Raw genomic sequence first — 25,298 nt, 5'->3', positions numbered from 1 at the left:
GCGAGAAGAATGGACCTCAGCATGACAAAGAGCGATACACGTGCAAAACGCAGACAACTCACATTCGTCCCTACGCAGCAACAACTTCTCGCAGTTTCACAAAGCAAAATAAAATACGAAATCTTCATGACACTAAAAGGGCAATCTTCGAATTCTATACTCCCTGTAAACGCAAACGAGGTAAATACTCGGTCTCTCTTCTACACCCCGAAAACCTGCTGGCGGTCTTTCTGTGGATCTTCTGTGTTTCCGTCACTAGCTAAGCCATGGCGTCGACGAACCGGCTGTGGGGAGGAGTCCGTCAAACTGCATGTGAATAGTCTATCCTGCCTTTATATGGGATTGGGTCTTCGCCTAATATAGGCATCGCCAATCACAGCGCAGGAAAGATAGTGTACCGGTACAAAGCTCTTTTTTCTTATTGGGCTGGTCCAGAAAAACTGGACCTGAAAAAATTTGGTGGACCGGATGTTGGAACTATTGGAAAATGAACAGATTATATGATCAGGCATTCACACATTTTGGGGTTTACTGGTGAGACAAATGACAATAAAATGTAAAGCTGCAGACAGCCCTGCCTGTGACTGAAGTACAAATGTCCTACCTGGCTGATGATAAAGAAGATGACAGTAGTGGCGGCACACAGCAGGGTGAACAGCATCAGGAACTTGAAACGGTAGATCAGCCCCTGAAAAACACCAGGAAATTCTACACTGTAAGACTAATCTAAGATACTGTAAATGCAGAAATGTTCACTGTGGTTTTATGTTTTTGTGGTGGCCACTTCACCGCGAACTTAAAACCACTGCTAACATTTTTCCATTATAGTATGAGACTACAGACTATGGCCATCTCCAACAAAGAACTTTATGGTCCCCTGCCGCAAGTATCGGCTGTTGTCCGCAGTCGAAGATTGCGTCTGGCAGGTCACGTGGTGCGCCATGAGGAAATGGCAGGTCAGGTCTTGCTCTGGGAGCCAAACGAGCCGCGCAGGCGAGGCCGCCCTTCAGCCACACTCAGGAAGCTGATGCTTGAGGAAACAGGTCTGGAGGCCAACGAACTCCGATCAGTAATGCTGGACAGAAACGAGTGGAGACACAGGTGTCACCTCCAAGAGGATGAACTGAACTGAACTGAACTGACTATGGCGCTACCGCAAACTTAAAACCACGTCTTGCTACGGTGAAAGTAAATCCCCCGAACTTAATTTTACAGAACTTAAATCTAATGGAGATGAAGTTAAGCACTTTTCAAGAGGCAATGGAAAGGGTAGCTTGGATGCCAGACTGTTTCCAGGTTCTTCAGAGGCAAACATCTTGGCTCTAAGGCCTTAAACATACCCCCAAGAAAATTCTACTACCTGCTGCCGAGTTAGACCACAATAGATATTATTGATCAAAAATATTATTGATCAAAAATGAAGGTTCTGGCATCCAGGTTGGGAAATAGGAGTTTCCTATTATAACAAAAAAGAATTACACTCAAGCTGGTCACACAAGCTTCTGGTAAATAATTTCATCAGTTTGGTAGAATATAGAATATAGGAGAATTCTTGTACCAGGATGTACTTACTTTACTTACGTTTCGATGTCTCTCAGACACCCTCCTCGGAGCTTCTAACTGGAGTTCTGCTTCTCACCGCTATATGTAGCTGATGTAGGTGGCGCTTTTGCGGCGAGAACAAAATCGCAAACGTGGCCAAAAATTCAAGGTGACCAATTTGTTTGTGTTGAATGACTGCTAAAAACTTCAATATAAACAAACCTCATAGTGCAGGCGCCTGGCATCAGACATGGTGGGAAGCGAGGCCCGTTTCCCGCTGATGTTGCGAAAGACCTTGAACACCATGAAGCACAGAAAGAAGAAGTAGATGCTGGCGCAGACACCTGCCAGGATGATGAAGGCCAAGGCCAAGTTCTTCCCCGTCTCCGTCACCCAGATGCTGTAGAATGGGTTGGTCAGTTGAACACCCCTGGGAACAGAATGGAACAGCCGTCAGATACATCTTTCATAGTATAGTGTTGGATGAGTCCACTCAAGTTTAGGGTACTGTACAGTATTTGTATCTGAGTTGGTTAATTTTCTGTAACCAAGATGCTGTAGAATGGGTTGGTCAGCTGCACACCCCTGTGTACAGAATGGAACCGCCATTAATCATATCTTTCATAGTACGGTGTTGGGTGAGTCCACTAAAGTTTCGGGTAGCACGTACTAACAAATATCTGTATCTGAGTTGGTTAATTTTCTGTACCATAGATGCTGTAGAATGGGTTTGTCAGCTGCACATCCCTGTCAACAGAATGGAACAGCCGTCAGATACATCTATCATAGTATAGAAGTGGATGACTCCACTGCAGTTTGGGGTACTGTACAGTATTTGTATCTGAGTTGGTTAATTTTCTGTAATCCAGATGCTGTAGAATGGGTTGGTCAGCTGCACACCCCTGGGAACAGAATGGAACAGCTATCAGACACATCTTTCATAGTATGGTGTTGGGTAAGTCCACTCAAGTTTGGGGTGGTGAACAGTACAAGTTCTTCCACATCTCTGTCACCCAGATGCTGTAGAATGGGTTGGTCAGCTGAACACACCTGTGTACAGAATGGAACCGCCATTAATCATATCTTTCATAGTACGGTGTTGGACGAGTCCACTAAAGTTTGGGGTGATATACAGTACATGTATCTGACTATGACTATCTGTACAGAGCGTAGTTCTCTGTCACCCAGATGCTGTAGAATGGGTTGGTCAGCTGTACACCCCTGTGAACAGAATGGAACAGCCATCAGGTATGTATTTCACATTACAGTGTTGGGTGAGTCCACTCAAGTTTGGGGTGATATACAGTACATGTATCTGACTTGGTTAGGGTTCCACAGCTGCACACCCTTGTATACAGAATGGAACAGCCATTAGAAACATGTGATGTACAGCACATGTATCTGACTTGGTTAGGCATAATTTTCTGTCACCAAGATATTATAGAATGGGTTTGTTAGCTGCACCCCCTTGTGATTTAACTGAACGGAATGAAACAGCTATCAGACACATCTTTTATAGTATAGTATTGGGTGAGTCCACAAAGTAGATGTACAATATCTGTATCTGAGTTTGGCATAATTTTCTGTCACCCAGATGCTGTAGAATGGGTTGGTCAGTTGCACACCCCTGTGAACAGAATGGAACAGCCGTAGGACACATCTTTTGTATTACAGTATTGGGTGGGGCCACTAAAGTTTGGGGATACTGTACATTGTCTTTATATTACAGTCTTGTACAAAGACTGTTATGCCTAAAGGTGCTTTGCCAAATATGTGTACCAAACCAACTCACAACATACAGAGGCAGCCTAACGTGGGAGTTACAGAGGCAACCAAACCAAAAGATCACACCCACCTCTCGCACATGTCGAAGATGAACATACAGAGGCATCCGAAGGTAATGGCTCCGACCTGGCGCCAGTACACCGACAGGCGATTCCTCTCCGACTGGTCCTGGGGGAGGAGAGACACAAAATAAGTTTAACTTCCGTAAATAGTTTCATCAGGTTAGTAAGTCACTGAATAAAGAGACTCAATACTTTACATATGGGTATGGGGACCGCATCTGTAACTTGTATGTAGCTGCTATAGTATAACATGAACCAGTCAGAATTGCCCTGAGGAAGGTAACAGACGGTCACCGAAACGACTGTGGAAATAAAGCAACATTTTGGATCTCTTTATTCAAGGTAAGTTTGAGTTCCAAAAATGGCCAAACAAGCTGCTAGGGGGCAAAATTTACACCACTTTTTTCCCATTTGGCACAAAAAAAGAAGTCTATCTGATCCCATGGCACAACAGTATTTTGTGTAGCCCAACTTATTTACAAACTCTGATAGGGATGGGCAACGTAGAGAATTTCAAACCCTGAGTACTGTATTGTAGTCATTTGTAATAATGCAGGTAGCATATCCTGGTTTATGTCATACCTGTGACACGAAAACGTTCGATATGGGTGTTCCGGACCGGGCCATAACTTCCGTATCGCACAGGTTCAAAAGGCATATCACACAGGCTTTCTTAGAGTAAATCGAACCATTTCGAGCGGGCAGAATGTGGCACGGTTGGCAATTCGAATACCTTGTTCGAGGGCACCAAATTTGTTCAACTTCTGGCGCATTTTGCATCAAAACGTGTGTTTTCTCAGGTGGGTATGACATAAATAAAATACAACACGGTGTATTCCGCATCACCCTTGGTCCCAGCCCTCCCGCGGGTCGGGTTTGTACCTCGGGTGATACGGAATACACAGTGTTGTATGTTGTATTTTATATTAATTTACCATGAGATGCTCCCCAGTGAAGATGATCCAGAAGGACAGCAGCATGCAGTAGAAGATGCCCTGTCGTATGTCGCTTAGCAACAGCATCCAGGGCACATCCACAGCGATGGTGATCAGCTCAAGGGGCACTGGAGGGAGACAAAGATGGAAAAATAGAAACAAACTGATTGAACGATTGGTAGCCCACAGTATTCATCACAAAGTAAACCAGAAGGATCAAACGTGAGAAACTGGCTACAATCTCTTGTCACTGTGACTAAGACGCTTCCAAACTTCTAAAATATTCTCCAGGAATAAAATCCAGGAAGAGCCAAGGGGCTACAAAGATGTCATCATAACACATGAATTGTAACTACTGTAATTCCCGATTTTTTCACTGTACTGTTATGTTCACGGTTTTCACTGTGACGACTAACGTTATAACGTGAACTTGTCATCACTGATAACAAATAAATCACAGACTTTTTTAATGGCGCCACAACAGTGAACATTTAGTTCCGAGAACAAGTTAAATTTTCTCAGACCGTCAAAGACAAAAGTGCCGAGAAGACAAAGTGAATTATAGTATGCGTATAATGCGACGTAGCAAAAAAATTGAAAATGTTTTCTAAACAGTTGAGGTAACCAACATGATACTTACAGTTGATGAAAGCCATGGACAATCCAAGAGCAAAGATAGTTCTGAAACAGAAGTTTACAACATTTTTATATTCATTTTTATTTTAAGAATGCATAAATTCAAAATACCTGCTTATATCACCCATGAGCAATAATAGTCTGGCAAACTGTTACTTCATGTCCCTATTGAAAAACAACACCCTTTCCTGCAGCTCTAATCAATTAACCAATAGTAGCTATCCTTAGCCCTAGCTCCTAAAAATGAACCAATCAGGCTATTCTCTTACAGGACAGATTTGCAGTTGACCCTTCTCTGGTACCAGGAAATGATGCACCAATCAGATTTCAGCTTATTCCTTTCTCAAATTCCTATTGGCTGAAAACAAACATCCTTCCACACATGACCCAATCAGGCTGCGGCTTACTTCTCCAACAGGACAGGCTTGCGACTGAGCTGGGTGACCCGTCGCCAGTACCACACCAGGATGTACCAATCAGATTTCAGCTAATTCCTAACACAACTTCCTATTGGCTGAAAATAGCCATCCTTCCATTTTAAATGAACCAATCGGGTTGCAGCTTACTTCTCCAACAGGACAGGCTCGGGCTGAGCTGGGTGACCCGTCGCCAGTACCACACCAGGATGTACCAATCAGATTTCAGCTAATTCCTAACAAAGTTTCTATTGTTTGAAAACTGACACCCTTCCCTGTAACTCCTACAAATGAACCAATCAGGTTGCAGCTTACTTCTCCAACAGGACAGGCTTGCGGCTGAGCTGGGTGACCCGTCACCACCATGTACCAGACCAGGATGTACCAATCAGATTTCAGCTAATTTCTAACACAAATTCCTATTGGTTGAAAACCACCATCCTTCCATTTTAAATAAACCAATCAGGTTGCAGCTTACTTCTCCAGCAGTACAGGCTTGCGGCTGAGCTGGGTGACTCGTCTCCAGTACCAGACCAGGATGATGATGATGGTGGGAGTGAGGGTCGTCTTGACAGACAGCCACACTTTGGTGAAACCTCCATTTTGGTGGATCCCCTGAAAGTAAAACAGGATTTAACCATCAAAACATCAATGGGCAAATCCAACCCTGGACATTCTCTAATGTTGTGGCCTTGGGAAATGTACTACACACTACAAAGGAATTTTCGTACGTCGATCAGATCTGATGTAAAAGAGTTGGGGAAGTAACTCAAATAGGACATGAAGTGGCGGTCCCATGTTTGAAAAGAGCCACACCTAAAAGACGTTAAAACAACAAATCATAATTATAGAGAAGACTAGGGGACCTAGGGGCCCTTTCCAGTGTGGTCTGATCAAATGTACTGACATGAATAAATTTTCCAACGATTCATAGTTGATAATCATTCTGTTTGTATTCAATTCATGTGTGATGTCTGGTCCACCCCCCACCTGGTAAAAGTTAGTTTGAGCTAACACCTGATAATTGACAAAGCCGGGTAATCGAGAAAATTGTGCTGGAAAATGGGCTCCCAAATACTAGCTGTTTCTTCTGTACTTACGATGAGGTTGACGTCCTTGATATCCCCGATGTTGAGGTTGATGTTCTGTTTCTCCTGACCAGATGTTGATGAGGTAATACTTGTGATAAATAACAACATAACAAGGAATACTCACGATGAGATTGACATCCTTGATATCTCCGATGTTGAAGTTGATGTTCTGTTTCTCCCTGACCGGATGTTGATGAGGTAATACTTGTGATAAATAACAACATAACAAGGAATACTCACGATGAGGTTGACATCCTTGATATCCCCGATGTTGAGGTTGATGTTCTGTTTCTCCCTGACCGGCAGACGGATGTTGATGAGGTAGTACTTGTGATAACAGCTGCCCAGCTCGAACAACGGGATCATGTCACAGTCGTAGTAACGACCCTCGTTATCTATAGTCTGTGAAAACAAACGCGTTCCAAAGAATGATTTTAAAAAAGACTGAACAAATAAAAAGATTGGTAAAACAAGTGAATTGATGAATACATAATGGCAGAAATCCCAATATGGCAAACTTGCTGATTTTGTCAGTAGAGATTGCGATCTCAGTCTCTGAGGACAATCAGTATCTTTCAACATTCTATTTAATTGATGGAAGCCTGTAATCTACAAGCAGATCCTACAATGGCATAAGATAGTACCAAATGGCCAAAGACTGTAGTGTAGTCAGCCCAAAGGTGTCCATTTGCCGGTAGCGAAACACACTCCTAAGCCGGCTTCAGTCCTCTGCAAGTTTTTGATACTGTCTTATGCTACCGTAAGATCTGCTTGGAGATTAGGAAGCCTGTGGGATACAACTAAAAAGCCTGTGTGATACGAAAAATTATCACTCGGTCCGGAACACCTGTATCGAACGTTATTGCAGCCCAGGTATGACATAAAAGTACATGTAAGTAGTGTACAATCTTACAGGTACAGGTATTAGGTACACAGCCCTACTCAGTCTGACCAGGGATGTAAAGGATAAGTACGACCTGTACCTTGGCATGGCTGAAGTTGCAGACCAGCTTCCTCTCCTCGGTAGACCTGGCGACGGGCGTCCACTCCGCAGACTTGTCGTCCCGGTACGCCAACCCTGCTTCCATGGTTACCACCGCATTTTCCGCTGCAGAAACAAACAAACGTGTAATGTCATCTCTGCTTTGAAAAATGTCTACAACAGCAGTCTGAACAGCTAGGACTTTATTATAGGGGGTCCAATCTCTTTTTGAGTTGCAGTAAGTGACTATTGTAGGGGGGTCCGGGGGCATCCACCTTCCATGGTGCAGAGTTTATGCAAATGGTAAGTTAAAATGGTGCATTCTAAGGTATCCTGAGGGGCAAAAGTACTGTCAGAGAGGTCACGGCAAAAGATTGTGACCACAAATGACCTAGTAGCATCCATGGGTCAATCAGAATTTCATGGTTGTCAGAGGATCTGCTCCCCAGTGTAAGGGTGCCTAGTGCGTCCAATTTCTTGTTATTTTAAAGAAAAGCGTGTCTAAAAGGCACTTGGACACAAGCCTGGCTAAAAGAGTGAGTCTGAATGTGAACTGTATAACAAGTGCATGTACTGAGAGCATGACATACACTTTGTATGCTATTGTTAAGCTATATTGTATGCTATTCAGGACTTTTCCACAACTCCCAATCATTCCCCAGCCTACTAGCTTCTCAATCCATCCTATTCTAGTTTGCTTCTCTGATATTTTATTTATTGATTGATTGATTGATTGCATCCAAGCAGCTTATGACTTTCACAGACTTTGATGAAACTATTCAAAAGTTGTGCCCTGTTCATCTACAGGTTGTGCAGTTTGAATTCCTCAGATCAGATCAGATCATACAAGAATTCCTACAGGTTAAATTTAGCAGTTCCTGACCTCTCACCTACAGGTTGTGCAGTTTGAATTCCTGCAGTTTAAAGTTCATAGTTCGTGACCTCTCACCTACGGGGTTGTGCATTTTGTATTCCTGCAGGTTAAAGTTCATAGTTCGTGACCTCTCACCTACGGGGTTGTGCAGTTTGTATTCCTGCAGGTTAAAGTTCATAGTTCGTGACCTCTCACCTATGCCGTTGTGCAGTTTGTATTCCTGCAGGTTAAAATTCATAGTTCGTGACCTCTCACCTACGGGGTTGTGCAGTTTGTATTCCTGCAGGTTAAAGTTCATAGTTCGTGACCTCTCACCTATGCCGTTGTGCAGTTTGTATTCCTGCAGGTTAAAATTCATAGTTCGTGACCTCTCACCTACGGGGTTGTGCAGTTTGTATTCCTGCAGGTTAAAGTTCATAGTTCGTGACCTCTCACCTACGGGGTTGTGCAGTTTGTATTCCTGCAGGTTAAAGTTCATAGTTCGTGACCTCTCACCTATGCCGTTGTGCAGTTTGTATTCCTGCAGGTTAAAATTCATAGTTCGTGACCTCTCACCTACGGGGTTGTGCAGTTTGTATTCCTGCAGGGTTAAGTTCATACTTCCTGACCTCTCACCTATGCGGTTGTGCAGTTTGTATTCCTGCAGGTTAAAGTTCATAGTTCATGACCTTTCACCTATGGGGTTGTGCAGTTTGTATTCCTGCAGGTTAAAGTTCATAGTTCGTGACCTCTCACCTACGGTGTTGTGCAGTTTGTATTCCTGCAGGTTAAAGTTCATAGTTCGTGACCTCTCACCTACGGGGTTGTGTACTTTGAAGGCCACATCCAGCTCCATGATCATGAGCAGGAACTGGAACCATCGCACCATCTCACGGTTCGGCAGGGGGATGTGAGCCGCAAACACGATGTCGTTCGCAGAGATATGCTTCGCCGTCGCCTCGTCGAAATCCTGGACCTTCTCACACACCTGTTGTAGAGGTTGTTTGAACATTGAGGGAAAATGTCATGTCTGTGCAGAAGTGTTCTAGCCAGTCTGAACTTTTTTCCGTCACCTGGATTTTGAATTTGGAAATCCTGTTGAGCGCCAAATGCTCCCCAATCCTAGGGGGTCGGGAGCATGTTCCCCCTGGAAAATTGTGAAATCTAGACCCTCTGAAATGCTATCTCCTGCATTTTGAGGGGCAAATTTTGCTTATACTCTCTGCTGGGTTCAATGGCATCTGTTTTAATATCTTTACATGCTGATTATTGTCCATCATAGAGGATGTAATGGGCAAAATCTATGTCCCTCCTCAGCAGCAAAATTCTGTCAAAGGACGGATGCTGGCTAGAGCCCTGCTATGCAGAAATTTGTAGTGACATGCTATCTGAAACGACTGTTCCTGAAAATCTATCCAGTGGCTTGAGTAACAGTTACCTTGCAAACTTCCGGTTGTCCAACACAGAGATGAACAAGAAAGTCATATAACAACAAATTTAAAGTTTATCAACTCAGATTTGAAGAGTTTTTAGTTCATTTTTTTGCTGAAACCTTCAATTTTTTGACACAGTAACAGTACAGAATTCACACTGACTTATTGAGATCACAGTTGAGTTGACACGACTGTCCTAACTACATGGATGCACAATTGGAGTTTCATCACAACAACGAGAGTGGTTATACAATGAACCAGATACAGCGTGCAAAATACCCACTTGCACATTGCAACCACTTTTTGCTTGGTGCAACTTACTTCTAAACTCAGGTTGCACAGGGTGCAACTTAGATTTTGAACCTGAAGAACTTGATTTTGTCCTCAATTTACTTGGAAGAAATAAATGGACCGAGGCAGCTTCGTTTCATATCAGCCAAACATGCATGTTTTGACTGTACCTTTTTTTCAGAAATTAGTGAATTGTAGATGGTGCAACTTGAAATTCAGTTGTGCAACCTAGTTTTTGCCCCAGGTTGCACACTGTGCACCATGATGGTATCACTGTGCAACCTGGCTCAGAAAAGTATTTTGTACACTGAGATAACCCGAACAATGATACAGACCTGGTCCTTTGGTCCCCACGGGACGAACCATTTGGACTTGTGGTGACCTTTGTCCACACATTTGGAGGCGATGTAGCGGATGGGACTGGTCGGGCTGGGAGCTGAAGGCAAGAAAAGGGAAAATGATACATTATGAATTACATGGAAGTCAGTTGGAGAGAGCCAACCTCCTCCATTGCAAAGCTGTAACTTTCCTTCCAAGGATACTACATTTTTTTCTGTATTACCAGTCACATTTGGTATACGATCATTGTACAATCGTAAACTGAATGCATTCTTGGGATAGTGGTGCATGTCACTCACTGTGTGTAGTACAAATCCAGCTTGTTACTGACTAGCCTATGATTTGCAGGAAGAAAAAAGAAGAAAACTGCATATAACAAAATGAGCAATTTTGCTGGATGACTAAGATAAGTAAGGATTTCAGCTTGCTTTGGGTTATGACGCTGACTGGGTCACAAACAGTGGAAAACACCACAGGTACAATAAGGAAAAGAAAACTTTGCGGTGGACTTAAGTGGTTTGACACAGGGGGACTTAAGATTAATGGCAGGGCTCGAAATACCCACTTGCCCACTTGAAAATGCAACCACATTTTGTTTTGCGCAACTTAATTTTAAACCCAGGTTGCACACTGAGCAACCTGAAATTTTGCAGTTGGAACACTGCTTTTCCCCCACCTACATGCATAAGCTTTTGTATTTATTCTTTGATAACATAAAACATATTACATAGTTACATATAACTGGAAGAAAAGATGGATAAGTAGCTGATTTGAAGAAATTAACAATTTGAAAGTGGGGCAACCTGAAATGTTGATGGCGCAACCTGGCTTCTGACTCAGGTTGCCACTTGGGCAACCTGGCTGAAAAAAGTATTTCGGGCCCTGTTAATGGTAATGCACAACACTTAACACAATAGCAGCAGGTGGTTTTCAAAACAACTGTCGAAAAAAGGAGCTCCCAAAACACGCCATGGAAGGCGCCTCTGTTTGACATTTTCAAAGAGCAAATGGAAATAACTTTCGCTCGTCTTTTGTGCTACATCCGGAAGTTCCATTTCCGAAGCTTTGCCCTGAAAGGGGTCAAGAATAGAAGCATCAGGGCCCTTTCTAAACTGGGTCACCTAGGGCTGTGAACCTAAATACCCGTACCTGTAAAACTGTTGTACAGGTCCGGACCTAAACATCTGTGTACCTGTACCTGTACATGTAGCTAAACTAACTAAAGGCTAAGCACTAAATGGACACCATTTTTAAGACTACAGATAGGTAAACCCAGAATCAACGATGACAATTGGGATAATCTTGCAGTTGAAAATGAAGGAAACTTCATTTTGAGGCTCAACTATGTAATTCTTCATTCAAAGATGACAATTTCTCACAATAAAAGTCGCTTGGGCAGGTTTGACTGTAGTTTGCACCATCCTTTCTTCAATGGATGCCCACTGGTACAGCTCATGTTTTTCTAGCTTGCCTCTTACTGTTTTTCCTGTCATGGCTCAATGGGGCCAATTAAAACCCTTACAGCCTAAAACATGCACACTAATTACTAGTAACACTGAGCCCCTGGCACAGGAAGGAAGGAAGGACTTGAATAGAATTTCTCACTGCAGGGATAAACAAGTCCACTAGCCCTATTGTCCAGGGCAAGTGAAAGTGCTGTTCGGGCAAGTGCATGTCCTACCCCACTTGTCCGATCGGGCAAGTAAGATTTTGTACTTATCCTGATTTTAGTGCAATTTTGATGTACTTGTTACTTTTTACAGTCATGACATCAAGCAATTGTCTACAGAGAATTCCATTGCTGGAAGTGAAAATGCATATACTAGTAACAGTGACATTTGAATTTTGGGCAAGTGAAAAATTGGTTCGGGCAAGTACATTTTTTATGTGCTTGCCAGATAGGACAAGTGGACTTTAGGAAACTTCTTCAACCCTGCACTGCCTCACAAAGTTAAATCTGGAAATGGCATAGCTCAAAAGAAGGTTCTTTCCCTCTGAATTTATATTATAAGCTTATATTATAAATATGTCAATATCTCAGCAAGGAACATAAGTTCTAAACTCTAGGAAATGTGAGAAAAATTGTCTTACGGTATCACATTTTACAATTGTCAAAAAGCAATCTGACCAGGTGGACTTAATATTAAAAGAACCCACACAGTAGCTAACTACCTTCATACCTACTACGGTAGTACAGATTATGTCCGGCTCAGGCTAACTCTCAATGTTTTCTATCTCCAAGGAGGTTAAAATAATCTTATTTATTTAACCTCATTGGTATGGCTCCTTAGCACTACTGTGGTGCACTTAGAAAAAATTTAATCAAATCTCCAATCAGATGAAGTGTTTTAGGTGAAGAGTGAAAGAAGTGCACTTCTAAAAAGACATACAAATACTGGCTATAAGTATAAGTAAGTACTAGTACAACACATATGCAATATGGTTGAGAGTTGAGACTGAGCCATATTCTATTGTGAGTTGGCTGCTCTAACACAAATACACCTTTCTCACGCGGCGGCCATGATAGATCGAAGAAGAGGTCAATGAGGCAAACAGACAAAACTTATTTCTAAAATCAGGTCCCATTTAGTTTTCCCCCAAACCACACAAATTTTCATGATATAAGATAGAATAATAAATATTACAAGAAGTGTTATGCACCGAAAGATGTAGCAATTTAGAGTAGTGTAGACTGACCCCATGGTCCCTTAAGAGATGCAAAATAAAAACATAATAATGCAAATTTTTTACGAATTTGCAGCCATTCACTTATTGGTCGATTTCCTAATTGGCAGGCTACCATTGGTCGAACTGCTGATTATGATGGACAGCCTTTTGTTTGCCACATTGAACTCGTTTTAGATCTATCATGGCCGCCGCGTGAGAAAGGTGTATAGAAATACACAAATAGAACCAGTACTCATGTAGTACAACTGTGTTTTGTATACAGAAGATTTACATGACAAGAGACCCTTAGTACAAGGTACATTCCTGGCATGTTCCACCATACACTTAGGAGAGGACCTTTTCCTGTGGACAAAAAAACAAGGGTTTGTGAAAGTTTGAAAAAGAGAGACAGTCCCCAAATCATTTTCTTCTCTAACGACCTAGCCTGGATACCAGACTCCTGCCCGATCTTAAAAATATCTATCTTGTATCTCAGGGCCTAACTCAGGGGGCCTGCTGTAGAACTTCCTTCGGGGCATGTTGGCCCTAGAATAGAACCAAGGAGTTGGGCAGTATACGTATAGGCCCTGGAAACAGTCTGGCATCCAGGTTACACACAGCCACAGTATTAACCTAAGCAATGACTAGACATTTGCAAAACGATCACCATTTGTATCTGAAACACAAAGCCAGCAGAATAGACTTTATTCTCCTGGCTCCCGGGACTCAACGCAATAACCACTAGGCCAAAAGCAGGTCCAAACCAGTTAGACTGATCCATTAGCGCCGTTTGAACCCCACTGTTACACTACTCCCCCTTTTCCCTTTTACTAGATTCGTCTTAAAATCTCCGAGTTCAATATCCCTGTGGGGGACCTTGCCAATACTCACAGGGTCAGTCTGGGAACCACTGAAGGGCAATGACCCTAATTGACGCAGGCGCAGAAGGCCCAAAACGAGTCCATACAGTATTTTAGCCTATTTTGGACTTTTAGCAGGAAAATGTAAGTACATTTCATATTGGTGAGACAGTGTAGGTTGCAGATGTTCAGATTAGGCCAAAAAACTAGGTTTTGGTCCATCTTTTCGGCCTGTACTGACCCCTAATTTGAAGTGCCGAGTCCCAAAAATGACGTCATTCAAAGCAAGATGGCGGCAAGGTTTGACCGCAGGAATAGTTGCACCGGTCAGAAAGTTTAAATATTACCGTATATTCTCGATTTAAGTACGCACCCCAATTAAAGTACGCACCCCCGATTTAGGGCAAGTCTCAGACAAATTTGCCTCACTGAAACGTAAAATGGAAAAACCTGAATAAAGTACGCACCCCTTCTCCAGCGATCTTGAACACCTTTTGCACCAGACAAATTCTAAATTAATAGTGTTTAATCTCTTTTCTGATGGTAATTTTGCCTAAATCAAGGACTTCTGAATTTATGAAAACGCTATGTTTTCTCCGCCGGCAAATCCGTCTCTGCAAACTTGTAAATCGGCTATGGCATGTCAAACAAAGTTCTCAAATTTGGCACTGCAACACCTGATTTACAGTTCATTTGAACATGAAAACATCCTGAATAGTTTTCCATCCTTCCCAAAACTGGTCTTGATCTTGATCCACTTCAAAGAAAACGATGTTTTGTGCTTTCCGACCGTCTTTTGTGAAGAAATTGCCGCCGAAATGCTTCTGGAGACGTCGACTGCTGCATGTGATGTTCCATTCGTAGCATGGGTAACCATGCTGTTTGTTGACAAAAAACACTAATGCCTTATAGTTTTCAAATTGATAAACGTACAATCAACTTATTGTCAACGTTTATCACCTTTATTCAAACGACAAATATAACAAAAAAAATTCGACGGTTTACGGAAGAAATAATCACCCCTCAGAAAAGTTCTACCCATACAATAGTAGTCTGTCCCAATGACCCCAATAACCCCAGCGCCATCTTGGAATAGATCCACCGTCACGCGCTCACGTAAACAATCCATTTTATACGCCTATTATCATCTAAAATCGATGTCTCCATGGCTTAAAAATGACATGGTCATTTTCGGCAGGGATCCAGTGCCATGTGGCATTGTAAATCGAGCTGGTTCCTGCAGTTGTTCCTGTTGTTTTCAGTTGTTGTTTTCAGGCAAGAATGGTGCCTTTACGGGCCATGTGTGCTGTGTGTTACGCGAATTTCAGCTCCTTTTCCCATTTTGTCCGGAAGCCAACCTCAAATAAAGTACGCACCCCGACTTTGGCAATGACTTGGGACACTTTTTGAATTTTGAAAAGTTTAAAAAGTGCGTACTTAAATCGAGAATATACGGTAGACTTTTGGACACTTGAGATAGCGGGCTGCTGTGTGGGGTGAGTTCTTATGACCTGGAATGTTCACGGATGAGATTATGACACCCTGAACTTGCTAATTTTAACATTATCGCCAATGAGGATTTCTGTAAGTGTTCACTGCTCTGAAAGTGAAACACAAGGCTCCAGGCCAGCTCATGAAACCAACGCCACAACTGCTAGGCCAACAGGTCTGGACCAGTTTGACTGGTCAGTTGGTGACACTTGAACCCCACTGTTGTAAGGTGTGCTGAAGAATCATGTACAAACACACACAGCTGTTGCACTGTAAAGTGTAGACAGGCTGGCTCTACTACAAATTATAGAGTGGATTAGCAGGATCACGAAATCATGAATCGCGTGGCAAGTTTGCAAAAACTAGCCTTCACCAGACCTTTCTATGGGGGTTGAGATCGTAGAATTTGGCAAAAAAAATCAGCAAAAAAGGGGCCAGCATCAAACACTATCATGGTAATATGATAGACACAGTCCCCTTATAACTTACATGTATTTCAAACTGTTTTTTTTATGTAAAGTACTACCAAAATAGCTCAGACAACTGCTATTACCCAAACAGTGCTTTGGAAAATTCTCAAATTCAAAAGATAGAACTACTGACTTGTGAGTCAACCATATGATATCCAAAGAAACTGTTGCTTATTCAATTTGCACGACAGATTACTGTAATTCACTTTATCTTCGTGGTACCAAACTTTCACGGTCTGAGAAAATTGAACTTGTTCTCGGAACTAAATGTTCACTGTCGAGGCAAGTGCACATGAAAAAAGTCTGTGAATTATTTTTTAACGGTAATGATAAGTTCACGTTACAGTCGTCACCGTGAAAACCGTGAACATAACATTACAGTGAAAAAATCAGGAATTACAGTATTTGCCTTGGGGTACGTCTGCATCCGTTTTCGTGTTTGACTTCTGACTTATTATAGTCAGCTGCTGCAATAAAGTACTGATGACTTATAACTGAGCAATATTCCTGACGCAATATTACTGAAACACTACCAGGGTTCTCCCCAGAGAGTGGAATAAGGGAGGCCCTCCACTATACTCTCAGCCAGCTCCACTATACTGTTTTTCAAATTTAGTGTGTTTCTTCCCTATTTTCTTTGTTAGTTTTGCTAAGATTAATGACAATTCACAGATTTTTGTGCCAAGTGGCATCACTTTTCCAGTCAGCATTGTCTGCAAAAACTTGTGAATGAGCAATGATCAAAACAATAGTAGTTTTGCCACTTTGCACAAAGGAATAACAACAGTATATCATACTTGTAGTATTTGACACCCTCTGTCATTGCAAAATGAACCCATTTTCATGAAAGTGCAGCACGTTAGTGCTGGTTATTTTTGCCAGCCCCTCCACTATACTAAAAAATTCTGGGGAGAACCCTGACTACTAAATATTGCAAACCTATAGATCAATCGAAAAATGCGATATCATTTTGGAAACTGTGTCACTTACGGAAGACACTGGACGGCTGTCTGGAACGTCTGACCGTTTCCAAATTGATATCCTGTTGCTTGAGTAACTGATTTTTGGTGTATCTTATCATCTGATGTCTAACTTTCACCCACAATCGATAAACGTTAACTTACATTTGCATTTGCACAAAAGCTTGTAAAATGTTTACAGGAAATACAATACAGTCAAAGTTATTGGCACAATACAACCCAATACTAGTATTGTGGTCCAAGTGCTAACGACGTCTTTTGTCATTCATGATTAACTGATTAGCACAAATAACAATAGAAACAGCCCATTCCACCAGTGACAAGTGCCTGTGAATTACCATGTAGCGATGACAGGTAGATGAATGACAGTTTATCACACTAGTGTTAATCAGGCACTGTAACTTATGTCTCCCTGGGGGGTGATTGTACTCACTGGGTAGACTCAGGGTCTTCATGTTCAATTTGTCATGGCGCCAGTGTCCCTGTTTTCCATCAAAAACTAGACCAAGAAACTAGCCTGGATGACAGACTGTTTTCATGGCCTAGACTGGCTACATAGGCAAACCTCTGTGTTTCAGGGCTAACAAGACCCCAAGGAAATTTTACCAAATCAAATGTCCCCTGATTTAGACCCAGCAGAACTGGCCTGTGTAGGCTGTCGAATAGTCTGTGTAACAGAAACTCCGCTGTCCAGGGCTGTAACTGGCCCATCCCCGCAGATGTTTGGCGGGCTGCTATAAGCGAGATTTAATCAGGCTAGCTGTCCAAAGAGTCTCGCATCCAGGCTACACCGTCCAGGCTAAGAAATGACCAATTTACTTCATTGGTTTTTTGAGTGTAGAAAGAAAACTGGACATATGATGAAAAGGAAATGGTCAGTCCTCCCAGCAAATGTCTGCTTTGAAAGTACAGACTTTGCCAGTCAATTTTCATGTTATCTTCCAGTTTGGCATTGTTTTGACATTCACATCTTGCATGAAGTCTTGAAAAACATTTGTTACAATAACTAGTAATACTAAGAATAATATCAGTCCACCTCTATTTGAGGATCAACAGTGACAGGCATCTACTAGTACAAATTATGTATTTGGATAGTTGCAGTATCTTTGGGGAATTCAGCTAATTTATTAGCTAAACAACCTGACACACAAGCATCCCAAATGTACACAAAACATCAATTGTACTACTAGGGATGTCCCACAAAGGATATCAACTATGGAAGACGTGGTCATTGATCTGTGAAACAATTTCTTAAATCTAACAGCAGATATATCCATTTAGAAATCAAAAATAAAACTTGAATATACAAATTATCATGTTCAAATAAAATCTTTTTTTTTCTTTTACCTGCTTTTTCATTTTGAGAAGTTATTGTGACCTAAAGAATATTTGTAGAAACTGTACATTTAAGTTGGGAGAAGATTTTTTTTTTTTGCAAAAAATCAAATGAAGAAGACATTTTTGTCTTGTACAAATTATATTACTTAGATCCCCAGTCCTAAATCTTGCCTTGCTCTTTACTTTCACTGAATCCGACTTGACCACTTTCACTACGTCTTGAACCGTCACCCAAGGAAACTCCGGCGTGGCATTATAAGACGTTATATCTGAGCGATCAGCACACCTGGCTGGTTGTACACACTTCAGTGGGTCCTTTCCTGTTGCTAAACACCCCGGCATCAAATTTCCTGTCGTCAGAAATTCTTCTTCAGTGATCACAGACCTCACACCGGCTAATTACCATGTCTCTATGTCTCGCCCCCCTCCCCACATCTCACACATAAACCACGCGCGTACGCAACTTTATTCCGCATTCTCGCCCTCTTTTCTGTCAGAAACTGTTACTTTAAACTCCAGGGAACCATAACCGAGCACAAAACCACAGCTGTGACATCCAATACTGAGAAAACATTGTGCAAACAAAAAATCGCACAGTAGCGACACACGCATGTTTTTGTTACGGGCCTGGGAGCGCGACCCACCGCGCACCGGAGGGAAAACCCTCGGTAACACTCACCTATGAGCCCGCCGATCATGAAGAAGACGATCTGGACCACCAGTAGGACCCCTCCGAGGGCGAACAGCTTCCTAGAGCTGAGGTTTTCTAACACAGTCCCTGCCATGTCGGAGTTTTTACACCGCAACTCTCTCAGAAAACGTCTGAATGCCGAGATTTCTGTACCTTGTAATTAACTCCCAATGCGCAGGCGCGGATTAGGAAGTCTGCGCCAAGTGTCTCTGTGGGAGTCTTCAAGGTGATTCGCGGTTCTTTAAAACTTTCTTGAGATTATCCTTCGATGTTTCCGTCTGTCCAAAATGTGTAAAAAAAAAAAGACGAAAAAATCTTAGAGCCACCAAATATGATTTTGTGTAACGTTACGATATAAATCACTCGGGAAATTCATAATCTGAGAGACTTGGTGCAGGACGCGCGCCGCGAAGTTCAATTGACAACATAAGAATAAGTTAAATTTTGCGCTACATACAACTATTTTGTTGATTTTCTCAGATATTCTTGTTGACTGTTATATGTACTTATGATAATTTTTATGAACTATAACTGTTAAGGAGCTAACGCTACTTGTTTTTTTTATGACGTACCACATGATAAATTTTGCTCATAAGCAATTCCTGCATATGGAAAGATTTTGAGATTAAAAGATATCATATACTTAATATTCAGATGTTTGTTTCAAGGTTTTATCAAACCTCCTTGATAATACTTTACAATTACAAATGGGATAAAATGTTGAATATTAAAGAAGCAATGAAACACATATTGCACTAAAATCAAGGAGGTAATATTACACAAAATTTGGTTGGCTTGCTACAAATTATGTGAAAAAGACGGATTTCCCTATGAATTAAGGGAAATCAAAATAGGGTGCCTACAATGTATGGAAAAGGAGCGTGTAGGCCATAATCGAATATCATGTGAGTTGAGTTTGAATACATTTATAATGGGGAAAATATACTAGTTATCCATAGGCTGTGTTGACTAGCAACTCTCTAACCCAGACATTAAAGAAAACTGAGGAAACCTTTTCCACAATTTTATTGTTTAGAACAGTAGATCTCTGGACACACACACACAAACTCTGTGGCTTTAAGTGAAATTCACAAAACAGCAGCATCAGTGCAAAAGCTTCTCAATATACAAACAACAGTGCTAGCTACGTACCAACCCCTCCACTAAATCGACCCTTCCGTTCTCACTCTATTACATAGGCAAACGGGCTATACCATTCCCATAACAGGGATGTCCAGGATATTTGAACAACATTGGAATGTACAAAATAAGCCTAGAATAGCTCCACCTACTTTGGCAAGTTCTAACTACGTCACAACAACGTTATACCAATAGTGTCCTTTTCAAAACAGAACAAAAGTTTACAACATGTAATTCTTTTTTACAAGAAGGCCACACAAATGATATCTATGGATGACATCCTGGCGATGCCCCAAATTTGTAGTAAGAGAATGGAAAAAAAAGTGAACATAGTTTTATCTGGTTATGTATGTTTTACAACCTATCCTTTCTAACAGTATACACCATGAATAACATCAATTGTACATCACATTAAACTGGCCTGATGGCTTGATCGGTAGTATTACAGTGGTAGAGAAAATAATGCTATACTGGACTGGAAAAAAAGTTTTGGGCAACCTGCAATGCAGTTTCGATACATACAGAAGATGGACAGTTGATGTGTATGAAAAAAATGATTGATTTTGCTTTCTACGAATTTAAAGCAGATGTGTGATTTTAGCTTCGTTTGAAAGTTACCAAAAAGGTTTCCTTGTGTCGAGGTGCATTTTCTCCAGACATATTGTATGGAAAGATGTCAAGTGAGAAAATAAAATATGCGGCACATATTTCAAATGACAAAAAAAAATTGAAAGAAGCATATGCTTAAATGAATAAAACAACTTTCTCACATACACATGTACACCAGACATTATACATATATCTTACACCTGTCACTGTAACAATTGAATCCTCACAATAGACTTCACATGAAGGAGATACAAAATGCAATATTCAAGTCCACTTATGATGCCATAAACATCGCTTGAGTTTGATCTATGGCCTGTGAACACACATTGGAAATTGGCAATGAGCAATCAGCAAATGGCCTTACACGCAGTTACATGATGGCAAAGAAGTGACAACCTGTATTACATGGGTCATTAAGTACACAAGTCATGGGCCAATTCTAAAGACTGGTTTCAAGTCAGGGCTCGAAATACCACCTGCATATGCAGGTTAGTGCAGGTAAAATTGGAGCTGTGCAGGTATTTCTGGTGTCTACCTGCACCTAACCTGCACTGGTCCATGTACTGGGTATATACAGGCTAGTGCAGGTAAAATTGGAGCTGTGCAGGTATTACAGATGTCTTCCTGCACTGATCCATGTACTGAGTTTATATAGTACACGTTTCTTGACGTAGACTATTACTAGCTACATTGACTGTTACAACATATGAAGTATAAAAGAAATAAAGGCAATGGTTTCTGAAGTTTTTAGTATGATCAATACTTTCTAAATTCTGAGACTTGCAGGTAAAAATTGTCTGGTGCAGGTAATTTTTAATGTTACCCACACCTGTGCAGGTATGCAGAAAAAAAAGTATTTCAAGCCCTGCAAGTGTCACACCAATCATCATATTTCTTTGTCCTTGGGCTACAAAAGAATGTTGAGATGGAGAATCAACATGAAAACAAAGTCTGAGGGAAAGGCTGTACCTTAGCATAATGGTAGTTCACCTTTATTCGCAGGGTAACCTATATCCGTTGCTTTCAGAAGACGGGCATTTAGGGATATCAATTCGACGGATGATAGTTTTAAACTACACTAGTTTGAACATATTACAACTTGAAACCTCCGTCTGTGGACTTGATATCCCTTAATACCGTGTGGATAAACACAACGAATATAGGTTACCCTGCGGATAAAGGTGAACTAGCGTTACATGTATATTGAGTTTCAAGAAGTGAATACAGTCGTCAAAGTCAAGTTTTCCTCCCTGCCCTTACATCTGTTTTCATTCTGACCTCACCTCAGGGTTGTAGCCAGCCTGAAATCATTTTCTGTCCCCTCGATTTTGAATGGCTTTGGCGCAGCGTTCCTAAAGGGTCTGGGGGCATGCTCCCCTGGAAAATTTTGAAATCTTAGACTAGATCCTCTGAAATGCTATTTCCTGCATTTTGAGGGTTAAATTTTGCTCACAGAGGACGGAATGGGCAAAAAAATTTTCTGTCCCCAGCTGCAAAATTCCGTCAAAGGACGGAAGGACGGGTGCTGGCTACAACCCTGCCTCTCCTTCTTACTTGGCATAGAAAACACACAATATCATACATTTCACCTGGTCCCAAACAACCTTTCACTGATGTTACCTCCTCTTATTTAAAGATACACTGTATTGGCAGGATTTGGAATGTTTTCACTGATAGGGACACACATAACACACCTGGTATACCGTATCATCCACATCACATATGGCTAATATTTGCAAACAAACAAAATACATTGTATACACAATATAGACAACAAAATAAATGTTTCTGAACAAAAAACAAAAACCCAGTGCTATATCAGATGTGAATACAGAAAAATATCCTGTAAAAACACCTAATTAAGTTGTGTGTTTGTAATGTACAAAGAAAAAACATTCATTCTAGGATGACACTCAACTAAGATGACACTTAACTTCAGGGGATTACCCAACCATTTTTCTACTAAGTGTTGCCTAAAGCTAGGGGCACAACCCGCCGTACGTGCAAATACGTGCTGTCTACGTGCCAAAACGTGGGCAATTTGGGGATTCATAAGTGGTAGGTACCGCCTCCGTACGAACTCGTAGGGAATCCGTCGGAATTTGTAGCATGCAGAGACGCCGTAGAACTTAACGTACAGGCAAAACTTTGTGTTACATCGCCCCCCCCCCCACGTGCCAGTACGGGCGACGCGCCTGCCCTGTACAGCCTGAACGTCTTCGAAAATATGTGGCGGACGTGGTCTCAAAAAAAAAACGTACGGACAAATTGAACGTACGGCGGGTTGTGCCCTAATAGCCTAAACGTACAGTACCGCACACTCACCCCTCTAACATTGACCAGACCAGCGGATGCACCCTGTCATCATCAAAAGACTTCACAAAGGATGTAGAGATGGATGAAAATCCCTTAATAATAATCTTTTAACTTAAGAGCTTATATATAAAGGATTATCAGACTATTTTGCATCTGTGGCCTAACCGTACAATAGTGTATGTGCAGTCAATTGTCTAACATTGACCAGACCAGTGGATGAAATCTGTCATTGCCAAAAGGATGCAGAGATGGATGAAAATCCCCTAAGTTGAAAACAGGATTAATTGGGCTTAATGTCCAAAAACCATTGTCCTGCAGGGCTAAACATTCATTTGAGGGGCAGCTAAAAACTTTGGTGCACAGAAAATAGTTCGGGTACAAAACAAAAAATAAAGACCGAAATAGAATGTTACTGTCTCTCTTTTGAACTTGAATCTGAAATTCTATAATAAGTAACTTAAAAGTATTAAACAAGTAATACAACGTAAAGGACGATGAAATGTCAAGAGTATTCCACTTACAAAAACAGATTGGTGAGACCGTAACAACCATTCTGCAGGTGGACCCTATCTTACAAGCCAGTCAACATTTAACAAGAAATGCCAACACATCATGACATTTTCAGGGGATGAATCCCGTCATTGTAAAAGGACTTGATAAAGGAGTTTCAGTGGTGTCAGAGTGAATCTAAGACACAATTTGAAAACCATTTTGCAAATCTAGATGTGGCCTTATTTCACACTGTACAAGCTGTCACATCCGCCTACACAGGGACATCCAATAGGGAAACTGCCTGTCTGGATGTACCCTGCTTTCTTATCCATCACTCATAGTTCCTGTGGACGTCCCCTACAAACCAGCTGTCAGCCAATCAGAGAATAGGCCTTTCAGTTTTCAAAAGGGGTCTTGCATATATAAGGGTAAGCAGGGCTGTCAGGAACTAAGGGTGACAGTTGAGAAAGCAGGGTATATCCAGATATGTACAGGCAGTTTTGCTGTTGGATGTCCCTGCGTAGGAGGATGGCCTGTCAACGATTAACAAGAAATACTCCAACATCATGACTTATTCAGCGAATGAGTCCTGTCATGGTACAGGACTTGATAAAGGAGTTGCAGTGGTGTTAAAGTGAAATCTAAGACAACAGATTGGGGTGACTTCAACAAACTATTTTGCAAATCTTATCTTACACTGTACAAGCCTGTCATCAACACTTAACAAGAAGTATCCAAACATCGTGACCTACTCATCGGATGTACCCAGTCATAGTACAGAACTTGATGAAGGAATTGCAGTGGTGTTTAAGTGAAATCTAAGACACAACAAAAACAGATTGGACCTCAACAAACCATTTTGCAGGTGCGGCCCTATACACTGTACAAGCCTGTCAACGATTAACAAGTAGTATCCCCACACATCGTGACATGCTCATCGGATGTACCCAGTCATGGTACAGGACTTTACAAAGGAATTGCAGTGGTGCATGTACAGGTCGCGGTGGTGAACCAGGTGGGTTACGTGGGGGGAATTCTCGAACGCCACGGCGAGCACCCGCACGCCGAGCTTCTTCCTGGCCTCAAAGACGTCTTCTACCTGCCTGTACGGGACGACCTTGTCGGCGCGGGAATATAAGAACAGCTGCGGCCAGCGCGAAGGGTCCTTCTTCATGGCGGTGTAATAATCGTCCTCGCCGCGCAGGAACCCGAACGGGAGCAGCCACGAGAGCCACGATCGCAGCGTGTTGAAGAGCACCATGATCCCGAAGAAAAACGTCACGGAGTATCTTTTCAGGAAGGGTTCGTGGTGCATGGAGGTCAGCAGAGCTTTCATCCCGACTATGAGAGATCGTCGGCTGGGACAGCTGTCGAAGATGCAGCCGACAATCTGCAGAGCGCCCACCTGCCCGCCGCGTTGGCTGGCCACCATCTCGGTCAGGTACCGGTAGATGAACCCGCCACCGTTGCTGAAGACGTGGAAGAAGATGGGATGACCCTCCAGGTTGAGGTCGAAGATGAGTTCGAGGATCTTGTAGGCCACCGTCCTGGCCTTGTAAGTGTGGAAAAAGATGTCATACCTGGAGAAATTGGTGTAAGAAGAGAAGAAGCATTCGTAAAAGCATATCTTAATTCACAAAAATATCTGGTGTAAATTTGTTATGGCTAGTAAAGTGTAGATTGGGCTAAGGTCACTGTTTGAAATACATTTATTTATCTATCTTTTGATTTGGCCATTCAGAACACACTGTCAGGGCTGCCCAACTATCATCATCATCATCATCATCGGTCGGCTGCAGAGCAGGCAACTGCAAGCTTTCTCCAGTTCCGTCTATCGGCTGCGAACCCAACTACACCTGTGACTATGAATGAATGTTTA

At 41.9% G+C, this 25,298-nt stretch overlaps 2 protein-coding genes and 1 long non-coding RNA gene across 3 annotated transcripts in view; 1 reads left to right on the top strand and 2 right to left on the bottom strand.

The window, feature by feature from the left end:
- LOC118431856 (protein wntless homolog) overlaps positions 1-19,041 on the bottom strand; it is a gene marked incomplete in the record, with an annotated part of 26,971 nt that extends 7,930 nt beyond the window's left edge. Inside the window, 11 exon segments of the mRNA XM_035843257.1 lie at positions 605-688; positions 1,765-1,972; positions 3,398-3,495; positions 4,325-4,452; positions 4,965-5,005; positions 5,855-5,991; positions 6,708-6,869; positions 7,451-7,575; positions 9,119-9,290; positions 10,362-10,462; positions 18,851-19,041. Coding sequence (XP_035699150.1) covers positions 605-688; positions 1,765-1,972; positions 3,398-3,495; positions 4,325-4,452; positions 4,965-5,005; positions 5,855-5,991; positions 6,708-6,869; positions 7,451-7,575; positions 9,119-9,290; positions 10,362-10,462; positions 18,851-18,956 — 1,362 coding nt within the window.
- An 823-nt stretch (positions 19,042-19,864) lies between these two features.
- LOC118432085 lies at positions 19,865-22,361 on the top strand. The gene is made up of 2 exons (XR_004833039.1): positions 19,865-21,109; positions 21,199-22,361. It is a non-coding gene; the product is annotated as an uncharacterized LOC118432085 (long non-coding RNA).
- A 504-nt stretch (positions 22,362-22,865) lies between these two features.
- Positions 22,866-25,298, bottom strand: part of LOC118432122 (transmembrane protein 53-A-like) — a 5,427-nt gene continuing 2,994 nt past the window's right edge. Inside the window, exon 3 of the mRNA XM_035843647.1 lies at positions 22,866-24,999. Within this exon, the coding sequence (XP_035699540.1) occupies positions 24,354-24,999 (646 nt within the window). The 3' untranslated portion in view covers positions 22,866-24,353. The remainder of the gene's footprint in view (positions 25,000-25,298) is intronic.

Source organism: Branchiostoma floridae, chromosome 15 (assembly GCF_000003815.2).
Source record: "Branchiostoma floridae strain S238N-H82 chromosome 15, Bfl_VNyyK, whole genome shotgun sequence".
NCBI lineage: Eukaryota > Metazoa > Chordata > Leptocardii > Amphioxiformes > Branchiostomatidae > Branchiostoma > Branchiostoma floridae.
The sequence above is the reverse complement of the archived record's forward strand: the minus strand, read 5'-3'. Positions and strand labels throughout refer to the sequence as shown.